Genomic DNA, 18,480 nt, shown 5'->3' with positions numbered 1-18,480 from the left:
CAGTGCTACAAAGCTCTGCGTCCCAGGCCATCAGGGTCCCACAGCAGAAAAGCAAAGCAAAGCATCCCGAGGTCTTTGCAGAGCTGCAGGCTACAACGCCTATTTCAAAGCAGTGGTCACAAACTGTTCCTTTGGGTGGGGTGGGTGGGGGGAAATAAATAGTTGTGCCTCATGAGTTCCCTGCTGGCGGACAAGACAAGCAGAGTTGGAAGATGTCTGTACACTACGGAAAAGAGACAGTTTGTCGTTACAATCACTCCATACGCAACAACCTTTTTGTAGCTGTATTATCCCGGAAAACATTTTGGTAAGTAAATAACAGTCACTTTCCCCTACAAAGCTTTTCACCTCTTTGGACCACTGTCTGATTTATGCTGCGCTGAGGATCGGTCCGTCCAGCAGCCTCCGCTCCCAGCCCCCGGACAGGGCCGCTCGGGGCGTCTGTGGGGCGGTTTCACCAGGAACGGGAAAACCGCAGGCCCCGCGGTTCTGCTCTCGCCCCGACAGCAGGGCGTATCGCAGGATGTTCAGTGAGACTCACCCTGTTACCAAAGAGCGCCGATAACCGGGTAAGTAGGCTAAAGAGAACGTGACTATTTCTGGCCAACACAAAACAGAAAGGCAGCCTGCGTTGTGGTTTCACAGCTCCATGTGTATCTACCTGCAACATGCAAGTTCAGACAAAGTTCTGCCTTTTAGAAAGCCTGGAGGTCTCTAGAAAGAAGCCACTTACAGTAAGCGCAACAAAAGAGAAAGCAGCGCTGTGGAAACATCGGACTTTTTAGGACAGCACTGTAAGCAGCGCGCTTCCTCACCGCACCGAGTTCTGGGAGCTCGTTGCGAGAACAGGCAGCGCGGGCGTGACAGGCCTCCGCGGCTGGAAGCTACTTCGCGGCTGGCAGCAAGAGCGCCGGAACAGCCCTGGGAGGCTTTACAACACGTGAGCGAATGACGTCAGAGAGCGCGTCCAGAATTCACCAGGGGAAGGAAACGATGACCGAAACCCGCAAGCTGCCCTGGCACAGGCGTCTGTGAGCTCGCGTGCAGGAGCCGAGCTCAGCCGCGCAGGCTGCCGCCGCGGACGGCGCCTCACGGCGGGAAGGGCGGGAACGGCCGGGGGGGGGGGGCGGGGCGCTGTGGCAGCACCGCCTCGGCGCTGAGGGGCAGGCGGGGGGGGGGGGCGGCGCGGCGGCCCCCAGTAGCTCTCGTCCTGGGCTTTGTTAATTACGTACGGGCTTTATTAATTAAAGGACCCAGTGAGAGGGAAAGCGGCGATTCCCTTCAGCCGGGGATGCGGCGGGAGCCCCGCGGTTATGCTGTAGGTCGCGCGTAGGCGAGGGTGGTGCACAGGGCAGCACCGAAAAGGTGGTGCAGGGGGAGGTGCGGGGCCTCCCGAAGAATCGCCTTGTGTTCGTATTTCTTGTTACTTATTTATTAATATTTTTTATTATTTATTCTTTATTATGTATGTATAGCTTGTATTATAGGTATGCGTTGCATCGTATAGCTCGTAGGCCGCTGGGTCAGGGCTCCTCAGCAGCGCGCGAGCAGGCGAGAAGCACGCAGTAACGTACCCTCAGATCCGTTACCGTCCGCCAGCGACACAGGGCGACCTTCAGTCTCCAGGGTCTAACTGCGCCTCTCCACATTAACTTTATTTACACGGTTCTACAGATAACAGCTTTTTTTCATTCATATACTGTGCCCTTACTCCAGTGTTCACGCCAAAAGAGCATCTGAGTAGAGATGTCCTTCATTTCTGAGAAAGAGCTACGATGTCTTGCATAAATATAATACATCTTTATACGATGTACAAAGCGTATTACACAGACAGTGCATCTAACCGACAGTAACGGTCATTGCTAGTTTTAGAGTGAAATCTCTCTTTAGGGATGCCTCAAGAGATCAACAGAAATCAACTATTTAACAGTGAATTAATACATGTATGTTTATACTACTATTATAATTACTAATAATTAAGAATGTGCAAAGAGACCTTGAACCGCTTCCTTAAGAACACAGGTTACTTTAATAGGCTGGATGAGACACATTTTGCTGTACCATGTATCATGCAAAAACAGGACATACAGAAAGGGCTTTTTCAGTATTTTATTCACAAATATATTAATGAATTATAAAGTTGCCAAGTTGAGATTAAAACATACGTTACACTGAACAGCCAACAGTTAGGTCACAGAGCACCATTATTGTAGACTATGCTATATCTTATATATGGTACATTATGTAACCTACAAAACCATGTATACTCCCTCAAGATACTTTAAAATTAACATGGGAATAGGCAAAGAATAACAATTTCAGCTTCAGTATTTTTGCTCTGTGTTGGAATGAGAACAAGACCTTTAAAGTATTTTTGTGAAACAGAACTGTGTCTAAATTATGTTTTTGGAAAACAAAAAAAAAAAGTCGGGTTTTTCATTCAGCTCTGTAGGTGCATCTATATGCATTTCTTCCTGGAAGAGACCTGAGGTATCAACCACGGATCTCCCAAAACACATACATCAAAACAAATGAATATTAAAATTTCAGCACCATAAGGTATCTCAATGAAATCTTTAAAAAACTAAGCAACTTTTGGATAATCTGAATATACTCTTAATGTTCTTTATGTTAGTACCATTTTTTTCTTTTTTTGAATCTGCTAAAATAAAACAACCTGACACTGGAGAAATACATTGACAGTATCCAAGGCACTTATATTTAAGGAATTCTATCAGTTTTTAGTGTAAAAATCCACTTGATAAATGTATAGATTATTATAATACTCAGATCTTAAGTTAAAATACTCTTACATGTGCATAATACTACTCACAATGAACTAGGTTCTATACAAATATAGAAGCTATGAGGCCTTACTCAGCAATCTCAATGTAAAGCTTGGAAAGTTATACCATTACACAATTCCAGTGAGAAGAATTATGTATAAATTCGTATGCTTTTTCAAATATTCCATGAACTTCGGTGGGAATTTTGCCCATTTCCATACATCGGGCCTGATTACCATGCTACTGAGGCAGCAGTCACCTTTGTCAGTATGCTGAGCTACAGGGTCTTTTTGCTCATCATAAACCTGTGTTTCCTTAGACTGCACAGGAGTGGAAAATGCAAACAGTAAGACAAATATTAAATACTCATAACAATAAAACTGACACTCACTTTCTTGAGGGGTTTTCACTTAATAAATAGGACAGCATACAAGTTTCTTTTTTTTTTTTCCTTTTTTTTTCAGAGTGATCACAGAGAGTCACCCCAGGTCTACTACTGTTGCTGGGTAAGCTACAAGACACACAGAAAATTCCTTCTCAAGGAATGCTCAGTGAGTGGGGCTCCACAAACAGGTCCATTTACTAGCTTATCTTTTACTAATTAATTTACCCATTGCCAAGAGAAATTTAACAAATCAAATTTCAAATGACCCAGGAAAAAATTAACTAGTTTTTAAATTAAAATCTTGCCCCTAATCCAAAATATATAATAGTTACCACGTGAAACAAAACGAGACCCCTTAATAACATGTAAAGAACACAGAAATTAACTTCCAAAAATATCCTTACCAAGTACTAAACACTCTTTTAGAGCTGTTGACAGTGAAACTTAAAAGTTAGACTTAAGACAGTATCATATACATACAGCTAGTAGAGTAGGTCATACAGTAGACTAACATGGCTTAAATTATTCACTTACAACAATTTCAGTGCAATTCACATTGAAAAAGAGTCAAATGGAATTCATCTGAGAACTTGCATAAAAATTCTCTCTCTGATAGGGAGTGTTTTCCAAGTACGTAGAATAAGATTATATGAAATATTTCTTTTGGAAATTGAAACTATTTCCAGTCTGTTCAGAGATTTCTGTCTACTTGTGTACAATGTGATAACAATAAAGAGTATTGCTAACTAGTTGCTGATCAATGCTTGCCTTATAACTTCTAGGACTGTGATTTAAAATAAGAGACATTATATGCAGATGCTTTCTGAAGTGCATTGCAAAAGAACCTTGAAAATTACTTTGGTAGCTATTGGTATTTGCCATATTTTAAGTTGCAGATGAGAAGAACAAAGGCATTTAAGTTTATAGAGTTGCATTTTGTTTTGATCTGCTTAGAACAGATATTTTCTGGTTCATCTCAAATGTGATCACTTTTGTTTTCTTCAGAGAGGGTTAATGTTTCTGGTCAAAACCTGCCACTTAACCTTATATGAAAGGTGTACTTTTACCATCTTTCTAATGAGGAGACAGTCCTTATTTCTTCTTCTGAGCTGGTCACTGCTAATAAATCCATCCAATTTAAGATTCAAAAAGTTCAGAACTGTTTAATTTGTCTTCTTCATATAGTAAAATATTTTCCATAAGCTTCTTTTTTTGATCATTTATCTTTATTTTCCAAGATGTCTCTCTGGCTAATGCTGAAAAACAAAAAAGATAAAATATTGAGAAAAAAAATCCATCTTTGTCTAAGGAATAGACAACAATTAAAAAAATAGGGCGTATGAAAAAAAATCTGATAGAAAACCAGAGAATATTTTGTAGGTTTGCTGATAATATCAAACCAAGAATACAAGATTTACTGAAACGTGTTTCTAGATAGGAAGAAGAACTTTAAAAAATTTGGAGAAAAGAGTATTTCGTCTGTACTATTATAATATTAGAACACTTTTCACAAAGACTGTGGTCATCAGAACAGGATCATAAGCAGTTTTGCCATAGCACCTGGAAGACCGTATGCCTGAATGTTCTGTGTTCACCCTCCAGAATTATCGAGATTTACCTTGTGAAGAACATGAAGCATCAAGGTCTGCATTTTTTCGTTGAAAGGTGCTCTGTGCGGTAGACGTTGTTTCCAAGTTCTCATCACTTTCAATGGATGCCATGTTTCTTTCCTGGAGTCCATTCACAGGTCTTTCCTCCCTTTTCCTGTACTCAGAGGTTGTGGTATTTTCTGAATTGTAACAACTGTTGCTAGACAGCTCATCTGTAGCCCCTTCTGCAGAATTCTGTATAAAACTGCTTGATTCATCTGATTCACAAGGGACCCTTGACATTTGTCCACAGTAAATGTCAGGTGACACAACTCCTGTTAAAGGTGTGCAAGGATTGGCACCTGTCACGGTCTTTGTCTGTGTGCTGTCCTCTTTATTCTCCTGTGAAGAACCACCATCCACGCTGAGGCTAGTTGTCTCATCATCTGTTTCTTCTGGAGTGTTCACGGAAAATCCAGAAGAAGTGCTGTATCCACAAATGTTATGCTCTCTTAACTTATTTTCAGCCATTTCCATAATTTCAAGCACCTGTTTTTAACAATGAAATCTGTGAATGAGGAATAATCCCTGTATCCCTACTTACACATATTCCTATGTAAAACATACTCATAAAATAGCTAAGGCATGAATGTTGTAGCTTTAGACCTTGGTGTCAAGGAGACTAAACTCCTGCTCCTATATTTAAAATATTTACCTCTGCTATGTTAGGATTCTTTCTTCTCAGACAAAAGCAGACGGCCAATGCAAAATCAACAGCAATCTCTTCCAGCAAGTGTCCTGCTTTCTTGTCTAGATATTTACAGCATATTTCCTTGGCAGCTAGCTTTTCAAAATTTTTGACCTTGGAGCATGAGTTTTCTTTCACTATTTGAATTTCATCAGCAATCATATCTTTCTGTTCAAGGGAAAGAGATACATTAGTGAAGACAAAATTAACGCAAACATTTATTTCTATCTGTACCACTGAGAAGATAAGAGTCTTCCTATATATTTGTTATATTGCTCCTTAGTGGCAGGTTTACAGACGTAAAAGCTTTAGGAATCTCCCTTAGTTCAAGTGACAGAAATATTTGTTTTCACAGGAGGAAAAAAGCCCAAAGCTTTTCTTTGCACGTGTCTAATGTCACATTCACTAAAGCAGATCCAGCTGTTTGAGGCAGGCCTTACAGACTTATGCCTGTGATTTGACCATTTAAAGAAAGAAAAAATAATCAACACTGTATGTAATGGCATTCTTGCACAGGACTTTTTCAAATACTTGTTAAAAAATCAGAAACCTCAGATCCTTTATTTTCTGAATCCATTTGAACACTGCTGATGTGTTTGGAAATAGTAAGTGAGAATATAGTCCTTCTTCCCTCAAGGCTTCAACAAGATAGCAAACCAGGAGTACATCCCGTAAGCGGAGTCTGTTTTCATTAACATGGTGTTAGTGGCATTCATTGAGCCTGGCCAGTTCTGGTTGTTTGTGAAAGTAGTTTGGGTAGTTCTAATTACAGCTTGGGAAAATCAGCCAGGATACAAATTCCAGTCACTGGTATAATACATAAACGTCTGACAAACATCATAAAGAGCAGCTGCAGTTATCTCCTACCCAGGTTTCCCCATTCACTCTGGCTCATAACATGCATCTTTTCTGGCACATAAAAAACATGCAGCAGAATTTCAACACAAAGCCTTTTTTCTTAAATAAGAACGTATTTAAACACCAGTGATTCTGGAGCACCTCCTATATAATTAGGGCCAGCACTGATAAGTCTGATGTGTGAAATGGGAATATACGTTCTGCTCCTATCTTAGGGCTGGTAGACTATTGACGTTAGTGGAACTAGGATATGGCTTCTAAACATCGCTTCTTTCGGACCTGCAAGCAGATTGCAAATAAAAAACTGTATTTATGTAAAATGTAGATTCAATTTATGACAACAACCCCATTCACTCAGGTTAGTGTTCATTATTTCTGCTTTTCCTTACCAGATAAATAGGGTGTCTTCCTTCATCTAGTGCCTTAGCCCCTGTCAGTATCTCTGCTAAGACCTAGAAAATATATTTGACAGATAAAACAATTTAAATTCTGTTTTTAAAAATGAGTTTTGTAACTAAAGAAATATTGAACTACTGCAGCATTTTGAAATTATTTTCCTACATCACATGGCTAAATAATACCAGATTTGGGCAATCTTCTTGACAGTTTAAATCCACCTCTAGAACCAAGTCTAAATTTTGTAATGAGACACAAGAGATAACATTAAACCAACGGATAAGAAGAAAGCTATTCTAAATCTAGATAAGAAACCACACTGAATTCAGTAACTTCCTATTAAAATGGAAATTTTGAGACAGGTGATGTAGTAAACTGTCCTACTTATTCAATTACTCTAGTTAAAATTCCACATTAACAGGTGATGTTTGTTAGCATTTGATGTGGCAAATTTGCAAGAGTTCTGAGAACCTAACTGCAGTCTTTCTGCTGCTCTGTTTTTTCTAAACTATCAGCAGTAATAAAATTTTTTGGAACCAGAAAGAATTTTGCTTCTGTTGCTCAAAAGATTCCCCTTACTCTGCCACAAGTTGAAGCATATTAGTAGGATGAACATAATTAAACACAGAATTTTAACGCATCACACAGTCAGAAACTATGATGTGAAATTACAGGCAAAATGAGTATATGGAGAGGATGAGAGGATGTTCATATATCCTTTTTCCTGTCTATAATTATCATACAATGCAACAGAATATGGAAAAAAAGCAACTTACCACACCACAGCCAAATATATCAACTTTTTCTGTTAACTGCCCATGCCTGATAAAATCTTCTGGCAGATAAGTAAGAGAAGTTTGTAGGACTTTGGTTTTCATCATAGCATACTCTGATTTCTTATCAACAGAATACAATCGCAGACCTGAATGTCCGAGCTTTGGTGTAAAGTTTTCATCCAACAAGACATTTGAACTATGATAATGAAAGGCAAATAGCATTAATGGTTGAGTAATTACTTTAACTTGAGGTGCAGAATTACAGTTTTACAGTAAAGGCAAGCCCTGAAGGACACAACTTCTAGTATTTGGCCTGGTATGTAAGAATGAAAGGATAAAGAATGGGGAGAAAGGGAGAGGGGGAAGAGGAAGCACTCAAAAAATTACTGTAAGAATACACTTCCATTATGCTGAAGAGAGAGGCAAATGAAACGTACGGGTATGTATTAGGGTAAACACCCTACAGAACAAGAGATTACAGAAGGCAGAAAGATACTGCAAATGGATTTCAAAATTATATAAGCTTTCAACCATTAGTATTAAAGAAATCCTGGAATTAACAGGTGAACAAGGAAGTGCCAAACCCCTCACCTTTTGATATTACCATGAAGAATTCCAAAATTATGTAGGTACTGTACAGCTCGGATTAGTCCTGTGGAAATGCTAATGCGTGTCTCCCATGTCAGTGGAGCAGAATCATCCTGCAAGAAAGTGAGAAAGAAGATTGGTATTTTTATTTTTACAGAATAAAAACTGTAAGGCATTAGTAGTTTTGCAAGCCAAAGGCTTAGTTTTATTCCCACTGCAAAACTCCTGATGACGTAAATCAAGAGTTTGGTCCATGGCAGGAAGCTGATGATTTCAAGGCCCAGGAAGGAACCTCTTCTTATGTACTGTACTGGACGTTTTGCCTGGCATAGGATACAGTGAGGTAAAGATACAGCAGGGATCATGCTTCTCCAAAGCATCAAGAATTGGCCATTACTGAGACATAATACTGTTTCTGATGGATCACTCTTCTGATGTTTCTGTCATATGATTTCTTCTGCAAATGCTCTTTCAGTAGGTGTGAAGTTCTCATAAACTGTTCTCTCTTAAGCCCTTAAAGGCTTGTGACACAGCTGAATATGATGATGGATTCTACAGTAACATATTCCCAAATCCAATAAAATATTACAATATGAACAGATACATTTTGCAGATTTCTTATTATTTAAAAATTCCCAGGGCTGCAAAGCAGAATCTTCTTGCTGACCTGATCTGCTTTGCAGTAGAAAAACTGAAAAAGCATTGCAACCTTTTCCAATACATACAGTCAACATATTTGGGCACCTTCTTTTACTGTTTCTCAGAATTCCAGGAGACATAATTGCTTTTCATGCAGTATCCTTACAGGGCAGGTGGATAATGGACCCATATTATTTACTTACGTGACAATGAAGTTTGTTTTGTAGTGATCCCTCAGGCAGGTATGGATATATCAAACAGTGTAATCCAGTTTCTACTGAGAAACCCAGTAGCTGCAAAATGTTAACATGGCAACACCTGCGAACATAAGATCAATAATGTTTTGCAAATGAAATGACAGCAGTGCAGGAAAGTACTTTCCCGAGCTGGAATAAATTCCTAAATTCAAGGCAACTGGAAATCATGCTGTGTCCTGCAGCTGGAAGCACAGAATGTTCCTAAGCAGGACTGCGCAAGGCTAATCTGGTTGCAGAGGAGAGAGAGGTTTATAGCTCAGCCCCATTCTGAGCAACTAGAAGGGATACAAGGCTCTGGAAAGCACCACTCCCTCACCCCCTCCGGAACTGGCACAGTGCCTGCGTCTGCTGAGGAAGAACCGCGGCGGCACTGGGAGGCTTGCTGCTTCCCCGGGCTCCTGCAAAGGCAGTGCAAAACCCCACTGTCCCCAGCACAGTACAGTGCCTGGGAGATGATACACGTCAGTCTTACACTAAACGCACCAGCAACATGCCACACGTAGGATGTGAACAGACTACACTTAAAAGTCAACCGCTCACCGAAAGCAAATCTGTACTTCTGTATGAAAGAATCTTTGAGTTGAATTTGGGCTTGTACATTCCATCTGAAAAATGAAAATATGAAATATAATGTCAATAGTAATTATTAAGACACTGCTTCTATACAAAGGTTTTACTTTCTAGAGGAAAAACCACTTTAGAAAAAAGGAAAGTATCACTAATGACAATTGTGTGTCACAAACACCAATTAACTGTAAAATTAAAAGCCAGCATAAAGCCACCTCTGATCCAATTCTCAGTGCAGCTAGTTTGCTTGGGCTACTCCCATAGATAAAGTTAATAGAACTACTTGTGTGAGTAAGATCTCTCTCATACATGTTTGTGGAATCTAGGCTTACTTATTACTCATCATTTCCCTTTTCCCCTGTCATCTTGCGTAGCAGCTCTGTTTCCTAGCCCACATAATATTAAATGACACCTGCTAATGTTCAAGAGGTGCTAATAAAATATTTCCCTTCAGAAAGAAAAAAAGAAAAGCTGGAGTACTTGCCTCTTTCAGTCTTTTGATGACATACACTGTGTTGTGCCTCTGACCTTTGTAGACATCTGCAAAAGTACCTTCACAAATTCTGCCCTCCTCACTGAAACCATTTGTGGCATTAATAACTTCCCTCTGGGTCCACAAAAGACTCCCGCTGGGGAGATCAGTCATTGTCTCCTGCTGAGGAGTAGAAGAGCTGCAGGGCTACACATTTGAAGAAAAAACAAATTTATCTCATGAAAATTCATATGCCTTTTCCTTCCCTTTCAAACGTCCTCCTGTCTTTTCCATGATCTAAGAAGCGAGAGCAGTGATTGTTGAAATAAATTGTGAAATGTACTGTGCAATCACCCATTGTGCTTTCCTTTTGTAATACTGGTCCTAACCTGTTTGATGTAAAAATTTTGCATAGTAGAAGAGACTGGAAAACAGTTACCAATTTGCATTACCACCTTTCCCAGAAAACAAACTTGGTTTTGCTTAAAAGTCCATATATTTATTTGAAGTGATGTTAGTGTATGTTACAAGAACCATTAATTCTTATGGCTGGGGCATACATTAAGCAACCACTGGAGCAGAAGGGAGTGTCCCCCATGCAGTGATACATCTATTTCTGAAGCATGTAGCATTGCTTGCAAAATAATTTGTTGCTTCCAGTATGGCAAGTCCTAATGCCATTTGGTATTACAGTTCCCGTATAGCCGTAACAAATAATCGTGCAGCTTCCACAACTTTGATGTGCTCCAGACATGGGACAAAAACCCATTAACTCCCTCTCCAGAAACTCGAACTACTGTATTCTTTGTAACAGTCTTCTCTCCTGCCTGGTACTCTTGTACCATGTTATTTTAGAGAGTTAAGAGTTTTAAAATACAATCTTCAAAAAAACAAACAAAACAAAATATGCCAACACAGAGCCAAAGGGGACCAGAATGCGCACACCCTCTGGGACCCCACAGCACAGATCTAGCCAGGCTGTCTCAAAGACAAGAGAGCTATAGGGAGGAGGAGGAGGAGGCCATGTGGTGAAATCATGGAGAACACAAGAAAAACCTTTCACAGTGAGATGGTCAAGCCCTGCAACAGGGGCCCAGAGAGAGAGGTGGTGGCACCTCCGTCTTTGGAGATTTTCAAAACTCAGCTGGACAAGGCTCTGAGCAACCTGACCTAACTTTGACATTAGCCCAGGTTTGAGCAGGAGGTTGGACTGCAGACCTCCAGAGGTCCCTTCCACCCTTCCAACATAAATGATGATACTATAAAACCACTAACCCACCACATTTTAAGTACAAATTTAAAGCAAAAGAAATATGCCATTCTGAAGAGTCAGTGCTTTCATTCTGCATTGTCATCACACAAGAAATGTTAAGTCTCCTACAAAAGCTGTACTTGAAAATGAATTGCCATTTGTGTGCACATTTTCCATGCTCAGTTTTGCAGTATGCAGTATAGTTAATTCCTCACTTACCCTTCACTGGCAAGAAAAGTGATGTAAATCATAAGTAATCTTAAAGCGTTATGATTATATTGAACCTAAATACATCGTAATCAAGGCGCACTTTTTCAGTAGTCTATATTTTATACGAGTAGATGGAAGTCTGCACATGATCTTTAATTGAAGAAACACAAAATGGCATAAATACCATCTACATTGTTATAATCAACCAGTATGAAAGGGATTTACCTTCACACTTGATGAGACAGGAGGATTTGACTGTAAGGATTTCAAGAGGTGTCCTGGGGGAGTTGGTGGTGAAGGGAGTGAACACAAAACTCCTGCAGAAATAGGGTCTGAAACGGAATTAACAGCATTGAAAACACACCTTACTCATTGTAATATCACAGCCCGGATGACTAATTATGAGGGTCTGAGTTATTTGGTCAAATTTCCTAAATGGTATAATCTGCAACAAGCTGTCAAAATGTGAGGTACTATGTGAAGATATAGAGCTGTTTTTTGGTTCGTCCTTGTGAGACAACTCTGCAGATCTCTAGTCCCGTCTGAGGTCATGGAGCTCCCAGACCTTACCGGGCACTGTCGGTCAGGTGCTCCTGCCCGTGTCCGGGGCGCCGGTCCCTGCCTTTCCCAGGCAGAGGGGCCGTGGACGCCTACCTGGCTCTCTTCTGGGCCAGAGGTATTTTGCATGGAAAAAGGACAAGGGGCGGGACAGCGTATGCATGGATCTAGTCTCAGCACGGAGCCAGGATGGGACCAGGGTTTCCCGTGGAACTGGGAAATATACTCCAAGACCCCACGGGATAGTTATAGCCAGCATCTCTCAAAGCCAAGAGAGCCACAGGCAGGAAAAATAAGAAGCCTTGTGGTAAAGTTAGGAAGAAACGGGTCAGGAGACAACAGTGCTAGGAAAAAGGCAACTTCTCAAACGTGACCATTTTGAACTGTAATGTATCATTTATACTATATGGAAAGTGAACGGGAACCGGTCTCATCTGTATGGCCATGCCAACTTCAAAGCAAATACAGAACTATCATTTTACTTACTACCTGCTGGTGATATTCCCAAATGTGAAGAGTCTGGTGATGGCAACAGGCTTATCTCATTTTCTCTCTCTTTATTTTTATTTTCTGTAGGAGTTAAAGATATAGTCTCCTCTTTAGGTGGCTCTACCAGCTCTTTTTTTTCAGAATTGGCAATATTAGAGGCTGATTTCCCTGCAAAAGAGAACAACAGAAAGATGAAGATCGCCAGGGAAAACAGAGTCTGATTCTAATCAGCTGTGCAGGAAAAATAAGCTGTAAATTTAAATGAACACTACAAGTGTGTTATGTTTATTGTTTGAATACTATTTGAATATTATTGATATTTAAATTCACTTCATATGCATGATATTAACTACTATGAAAAAATAAAGTGATAACTTGAAACACATATCACTCATGACTATGCAAAAGATACATAGTCTCTAATAATAAGAAATTAACAATAATTATTTATTAACATCTTGCAACTGATGATCTCAAACCACGAATATCTCGCAGCCTAGAGAAGGCATCTAATTCTTTATTAATTGTCATGGAACTGAGAAGAAGTTTGACAGAATTCTATTGTTTTAGTCAGCTAAATACTTTCAGGCTATTTTGGACTGCGTGGTTTTAGTGTCATGACCATGCTCATTCCCAGAAAACACTTTCCTATATAGAACTAGCTTCAATAAAGAATCATATTTTCACTTCTTAACAGAAAGAAACAAATGGAAAGAATCAAAGAAGAACACATTATTATGTTGTTATATTATGCATATATTATATATATTATACATAATATATATATATACACATATACATATATTATATTATGTGTATATATATTATATATATTATGTGTACATATCATATATATAATATATTATGTGTATATTTTTTTTATATATATAATGTTATATTATTATAAACAAATTAAAACTCAGAAAAATCAGTTATGTTTCTTTAGTACTGTGCCTGAATGCTATGAAATCATAAACTTTATGGATTTTTGGCCAGAAATTGTTTTAGGTATCAACTGACTACAGGCCTTCAGACAAAACTGACTGTTCTGCTGTTAGTGGGTTTTTTTTCTCCTTGTACTTTAACCTAGAAGCCTCTAAAATTAGAATCATTTCCTCCTTTCAACCCATCTTTCAGGGCTTTTCGTGAATTTTGCAACTTCCTGCACATAAGACAGAGGTCACCACTGAAGCTACAGAATTAATATATGCATCAACGAGTTCAAAAAAAAAAATTATCCCAGACATGCAGAAGTCAGACTGAGCTACGGTGATGCAAAGACAGTCAGAGTTGGGACCACTTAGTTTTATAAAGAGCATGCCCAGCAGAACAAGCAGTGTGTACTCCAGCGTATCTGCTTGAGAAACATCAGCCGAGTAAGCATATTCAGATAGAAAAACAGAAGTAAAAGGTAAAGACTGAAAAGATTTGTTTAAACCTAAAGCCAGACTGCTAGAAAGCACTGCTGTTTATGACCAAGCACACACTCGAATGCCTGAACTCAGTTAATTCCAGAAAATGTTAACTACTGCACATGGAAGGATGACAAAATAATCCACGCTTTCTGCCACTGAAATTAATATTACATTTTGCTGTGGAGTTCAATATAAAAGAAGACTGTAAGAAGTTAAGGGGAAAAATTCATTTCATTTTTATAATTCATTGCATTTGAATTGATTTGGGGCAAAAATGATTATTGATCAGCCAGAAACATAACTAAAAATTGATTGGTCCACAGGATTTGTGTCTCCCATCCTCTTTTAAATCCTCTTTATCTCGTCTTCATATTGCCCTGCAGAATTCAGAGAGAACTCCTCATACTGCTCTGCACGGAGCAGGAACGAAGGGCTCCTAGACATCAGTTCAAGGTCTTAAGGAGCTGAATTGAGTATGTTCTTTTCTTGCCATGTTTTCTTAATATTTACTTTCCTGCAGCCTGATCTATCCCATCAGAAGTCATTACAAAGACCCATTTACTTGCACTAGCCAGTGTGATTTTTTAGAGACCAAGCTGTTCTGTAAAAGTCACAAAGTGTACTTCTCCAGCCTGGAAGAAGCTGACTGGCTTTTATTTTTAAAAGGGGAAACACCTCAGTTATTGCTGCTGGTGGCAAGTGAAGTCCAAAAAGTCTCAGAAATACTTCTGTGAAAGCTGAAAATATTAAAATAAGGGGTGAATCACAGAAGCACGAGAGAAAGCAGGCAATCCCCTCTTGTACCGGAGGCTGAAGTCAGGTGCATGTTGTGCAAGCTGCAGAAATGTTTGCATATTGCTCCAACCAGGCAGACAAACAGGAGGATGATGCCTGCTTCTGGCTGCGACGGCGACGATTTTTGTGTCTGTGGTGCATCTTTATAGGTGACGTGGCTGGAAGTGGCGCTTGGCTTGGAGGCTGGATTCTGTGCATTGTGTGTGACTCGAGAGGCGAGTCTTACTTGGTCCTTGGGTAAGCAATGTCGTTGGGGCTTTAATACAGGCTTTAAATCCTGCCTGTTAGGATTTTATGCTGTGTCACGTTCTGGCTGTTGCGCACAGGAGCAAGCCTAACGATCAGAAACCCACTGTGCAGCCTCTGCACTTCCTGGGGTAGCTGTCCCGACTGGGCTGTGCATCAGCTCGAGTCCAGCAACGCTGTTGTTTGCAAGCAATAGCTATCCGAAATTAAATAAAGCTCCTCTTGAAGCTGCAGTGTGAGTCACCACTGCAATGTGCTGAACTAATCTCAATTTGAAATCTATTTACGGCCTTTTGTTAAAGGCCTGTTAGAGGAGAGAAAACTACCACCTTGGGGTAAAAGCAGCAGCATTTCATTTCTTATTACAAGCCATACTTCCAACATCACTGAACACAGCTCTCGCAAAAATGCAAAACTGACCCACACACAAAAGAAGCCATCATACCTAGATGAACAAAACCATACTTTTCTGTGAGAGATACACATTTTTTGAAAATTGTTACAGCTTTTATGTAGCTGTAAAAAAGTATTCAGTATTTTTTCACTTTCAGCTTTTACATTTCTCAGAAGGAAAATGCAGGAAATTTTTTTGATTAAATGACAATGTGTAAAGTGGGACGACAGAAATGCCAAAGGAAGGAATGTGTAAGGAATGCACCGAAATAAGCCAGCAGCAAACAAAGGTGGGCCCCTGCGTGTTTTCTGAAAGGGAAACAGGGCAGCCGCCGGAACTAATTCGAGCTTAAGGTGTGGTAGGTTATTCTGTGCACTATCAGAGCACACAGAAATTCTCTTTATGGCCTAGGAATATACTGTGCTAAATACTGAACAGACAGAGCAAGTCACTGTCTACTTTTAAGCATCCACAAAATATAATTTTGAGGGAGCCAGGCTTGCTGCACTGGTGATATCTAGGTCAAATGTATTCAGTGTATAGATAAAAAAAATTTGTTTTCCATCCTGTCCACTCAGACCGGACCCTCAAAGTCACAGTCACTGTGACTAAACTAACAATACCGACATACAAAGTAAAACAGGACTAAGTTAACTTTCCTGTAGCTCCGTTCGCTCAGCAGGAACTAGGGAAAAGAAGTGTGACCGTCTCCTAAACTGATAGGACTGAACGTTAAAGAATTTTTTTGCCATTCCAAAATGAAGGTTAAAAGTGATACTAACACTAGAACCCTACGGGAAAATAAACAGTGCTATTTAAGGAAACGCTGTGGCAAGAAAACAACGATGAGTTATTGGAATTTCCACGAGAAAAGCCTCCAGCTGCTCCGCAGCGAGTGCCAGACGGCTGCCGGCCGCCCTGCCCTGCCCTGCGGTGGCGGCTCCCCTTTCGCAACGGGGCTCACGCTGCAACCAGCACCGTCCCCTCTCGGAGCCGCCGTCCCCTCTCGTGGGACGCGAGAAGCAGGAGGTGCCCCGGCACATGTTCAGCCTTGTGAAAGTCTGCGCCCTCATCATCTCCGCCCTTTTCCCACGCGTGCCTGGGAAAACCTTAGAGTTTCTCTAAGCACTTCTGGCCACATGACAAGAATCTGTAATTTTCCTTCCTAGTAATTCTCTATGGAGAGCAGGCGAAATTCACGCCAGCATCTGTTTGCCAAGTAAGAGGGTTTTGGGTGGAAATATAAGTGAAAAGGGGAATGTAGACCAGTCCTAACTTGTCAGGGCAACTCAAAACAGAAAGACTAAGCTCATTATTCAGGGTCCAACAGATTTAGCAGTAGAACAGGATCAAGGTACAATTTGCTTTATGAAAGTGGACAGCTGTAAATAAAACAGAGTTCTCAACACACAGAAATGGAAAGTAAAATTATATTTAAAAAGCCTTGTGATTTTGATAACGCTGTGGTTTACTTTAACAAGGCACATCTGTGTTCAAACTCCAGTCATCCTACCTCAAAAAAGATAAGTCTGAAATACGGCAAACTGGAGACAGGAGAGAAGAATCACATACAAAGAGTTAGAAAAGACTAAGGTTGTTTAATTTATGGAAGGAACTAGGAGCACATAGGATAGGAGCAGAGAAAACATGAATGGGATGAAGGAATAGTAGGTTAGGTAGTCAGGTAAGCCATTTCTCTTTTTCCATAAGCTTTTTCTGACGGGGCAGGAAAGCAGGCTGCATAGTCAAAACTGTTCATACGTTTTTCCACCCTGAGTTTGTTGCTCACTAGAGCCTAATGGTGAAACTTCACTGAGAACAAGAACATATGAACAAGGAAAGCATTCACAGTTAAAGCCCATCTGTTTTAAAACCACCCGACGCATTAGAGAGGCTCCTGCTTCGGACCCAATCTGCCTTTAAGCTCGGCTATGTCATTTCCTGCTTTCCCCTCACCAATTTTATTTATGAGGGCAGAAAACCAGAACCAGTGGAAAAATCTCCCGAGCAGGAAGTTCCCAACCAAAAGCATCTAGAGGTGACACGGGCGATCGGCGGGGCCGGTGTGGGCGCGGGGACACCCGCGCGGGTCCCGCGGAGGCGGGGGGCCCCTACTCACAGTCCAGGATGACCTGGGCCGCCCGGTAGAGCTGCAGCCCCTGCAGCAGGTCCAGCAGCTGCTGCACCGTCGCCAGCCTCACGCCCCACCACCACATGAGCTCTCTGGTCACGCTGATCCCCGTCTTCTCCAGGCACTTGATCTTCCGCAGCTCGGTCTGGTCCGTTATCACGTAGGAGGCTGGCAGGACACAACGGGTATCGCTGTTAAAACTTAAAGCGAGCAAGCGGGGAAGGGTAACGCGTGAGGCATGCACATGCTGCTGCTTATCTGCACATTTTTAAAGAGTAGGGTCACAATAAATCAGCTACGCAGACACGAGGAAAATTCAGTTCCTGAGAGTATGACATCCCTTTCATTCTTTTGAGAGAAAAATAATTTTGGAAAAAAACATGCATTTTTTGTTATACTGCAGACCCTAAGGGAAAACCCAACCACACTTTTCGGCACAGTTTCCCCCCAGTCTCCCCCAGGGGAGGCGCAGACCCCCCTCCCGGTGCTGCTTCCCCGGAGAGGCGGCGCAGGCCCGCGGTGACCGTGCGCCCCGCGCGCGCTGGCGGGACCGGACCGGATCGGACCGGACCGGACCGGCGGGCGGCTGCGGCCAGAGCAACCGACCGGCGACCCGGGGCCACTCCTCGGAGCCCGCCGCCTCACCGAAGCGCATCCAGTCGGGGTCGCTGAGGCAGTCCATCTTCTGGCAGAAGTCCTCCAGCACCCAGGCGGGCAGGCTGTGCAGGTAGGGCGACGGCGACGGCGACAGCGACAGCGGCGCCCGCCCCGGCAGCGTCATGGCCGCACCGCACCGCACCGCACCGCACCGCACCGCCGTCCTCGCCGGGAAGCCGCGGCCGCCGCGGGGCGGGGCTTTCCCGCGCTGACGTCACGCGGGGGCGGGGCCTGGGGCGGCGCGGCCGTCCGCGGGCAGCGTGCGCGGCGAC

At 41.7% G+C, this 18,480-nt stretch overlaps 1 protein-coding gene across 2 annotated transcripts; it reads right to left on the bottom strand.

Moving 5' to 3' along the window:
* Positions 1–2,095: 2,095 nt before the first annotated feature.
* On the bottom strand, positions 2,096–18,420 carry IRAK2 (interleukin 1 receptor associated kinase 2). Of its 2 annotated transcripts, none has more exons than XM_026099661.2 (13): positions 18,197–18,420; positions 17,540–17,719; positions 12,568–12,738; positions 11,749–11,855; positions 10,074–10,268; positions 9,563–9,627; positions 8,969–9,083; positions 8,130–8,239; positions 7,539–7,734; positions 6,756–6,818; positions 5,476–5,676; positions 4,790–5,309; positions 2,096–4,427 (listed from the first exon to the last, which is right to left on the bottom strand). In XM_026099661.2, the coding sequence occupies exons 1-13, from the start codon at positions 18,330–18,332 to the stop codon at positions 4,309–4,311; spliced, it is 2,178 nt and encodes a 725-aa protein (XP_025955446.2). In that variant the 5' UTR covers positions 18,333–18,420; the 3' UTR covers positions 2,096–4,308. The 2 variants fall into 2 exon arrangements, with proteins under 2 accessions (XP_025955446.2, XP_025955447.2); XM_026099662.2 differs by having other exon boundaries at positions 12,571–12,738.
* Between the last annotated feature and the right edge of the window lie 60 nt (positions 18,421–18,480).

The sequence above is a fragment of the Dromaius novaehollandiae genome, chromosome 12 (assembly GCF_036370855.1).
Source record: "Dromaius novaehollandiae isolate bDroNov1 chromosome 12, bDroNov1.hap1, whole genome shotgun sequence".
NCBI classification, from domain to species: domain Eukaryota; kingdom Metazoa; phylum Chordata; class Aves; order Casuariiformes; family Dromaiidae; genus Dromaius; species Dromaius novaehollandiae.
This window is presented reverse-complemented; position numbering and strand designations above follow the sequence as displayed.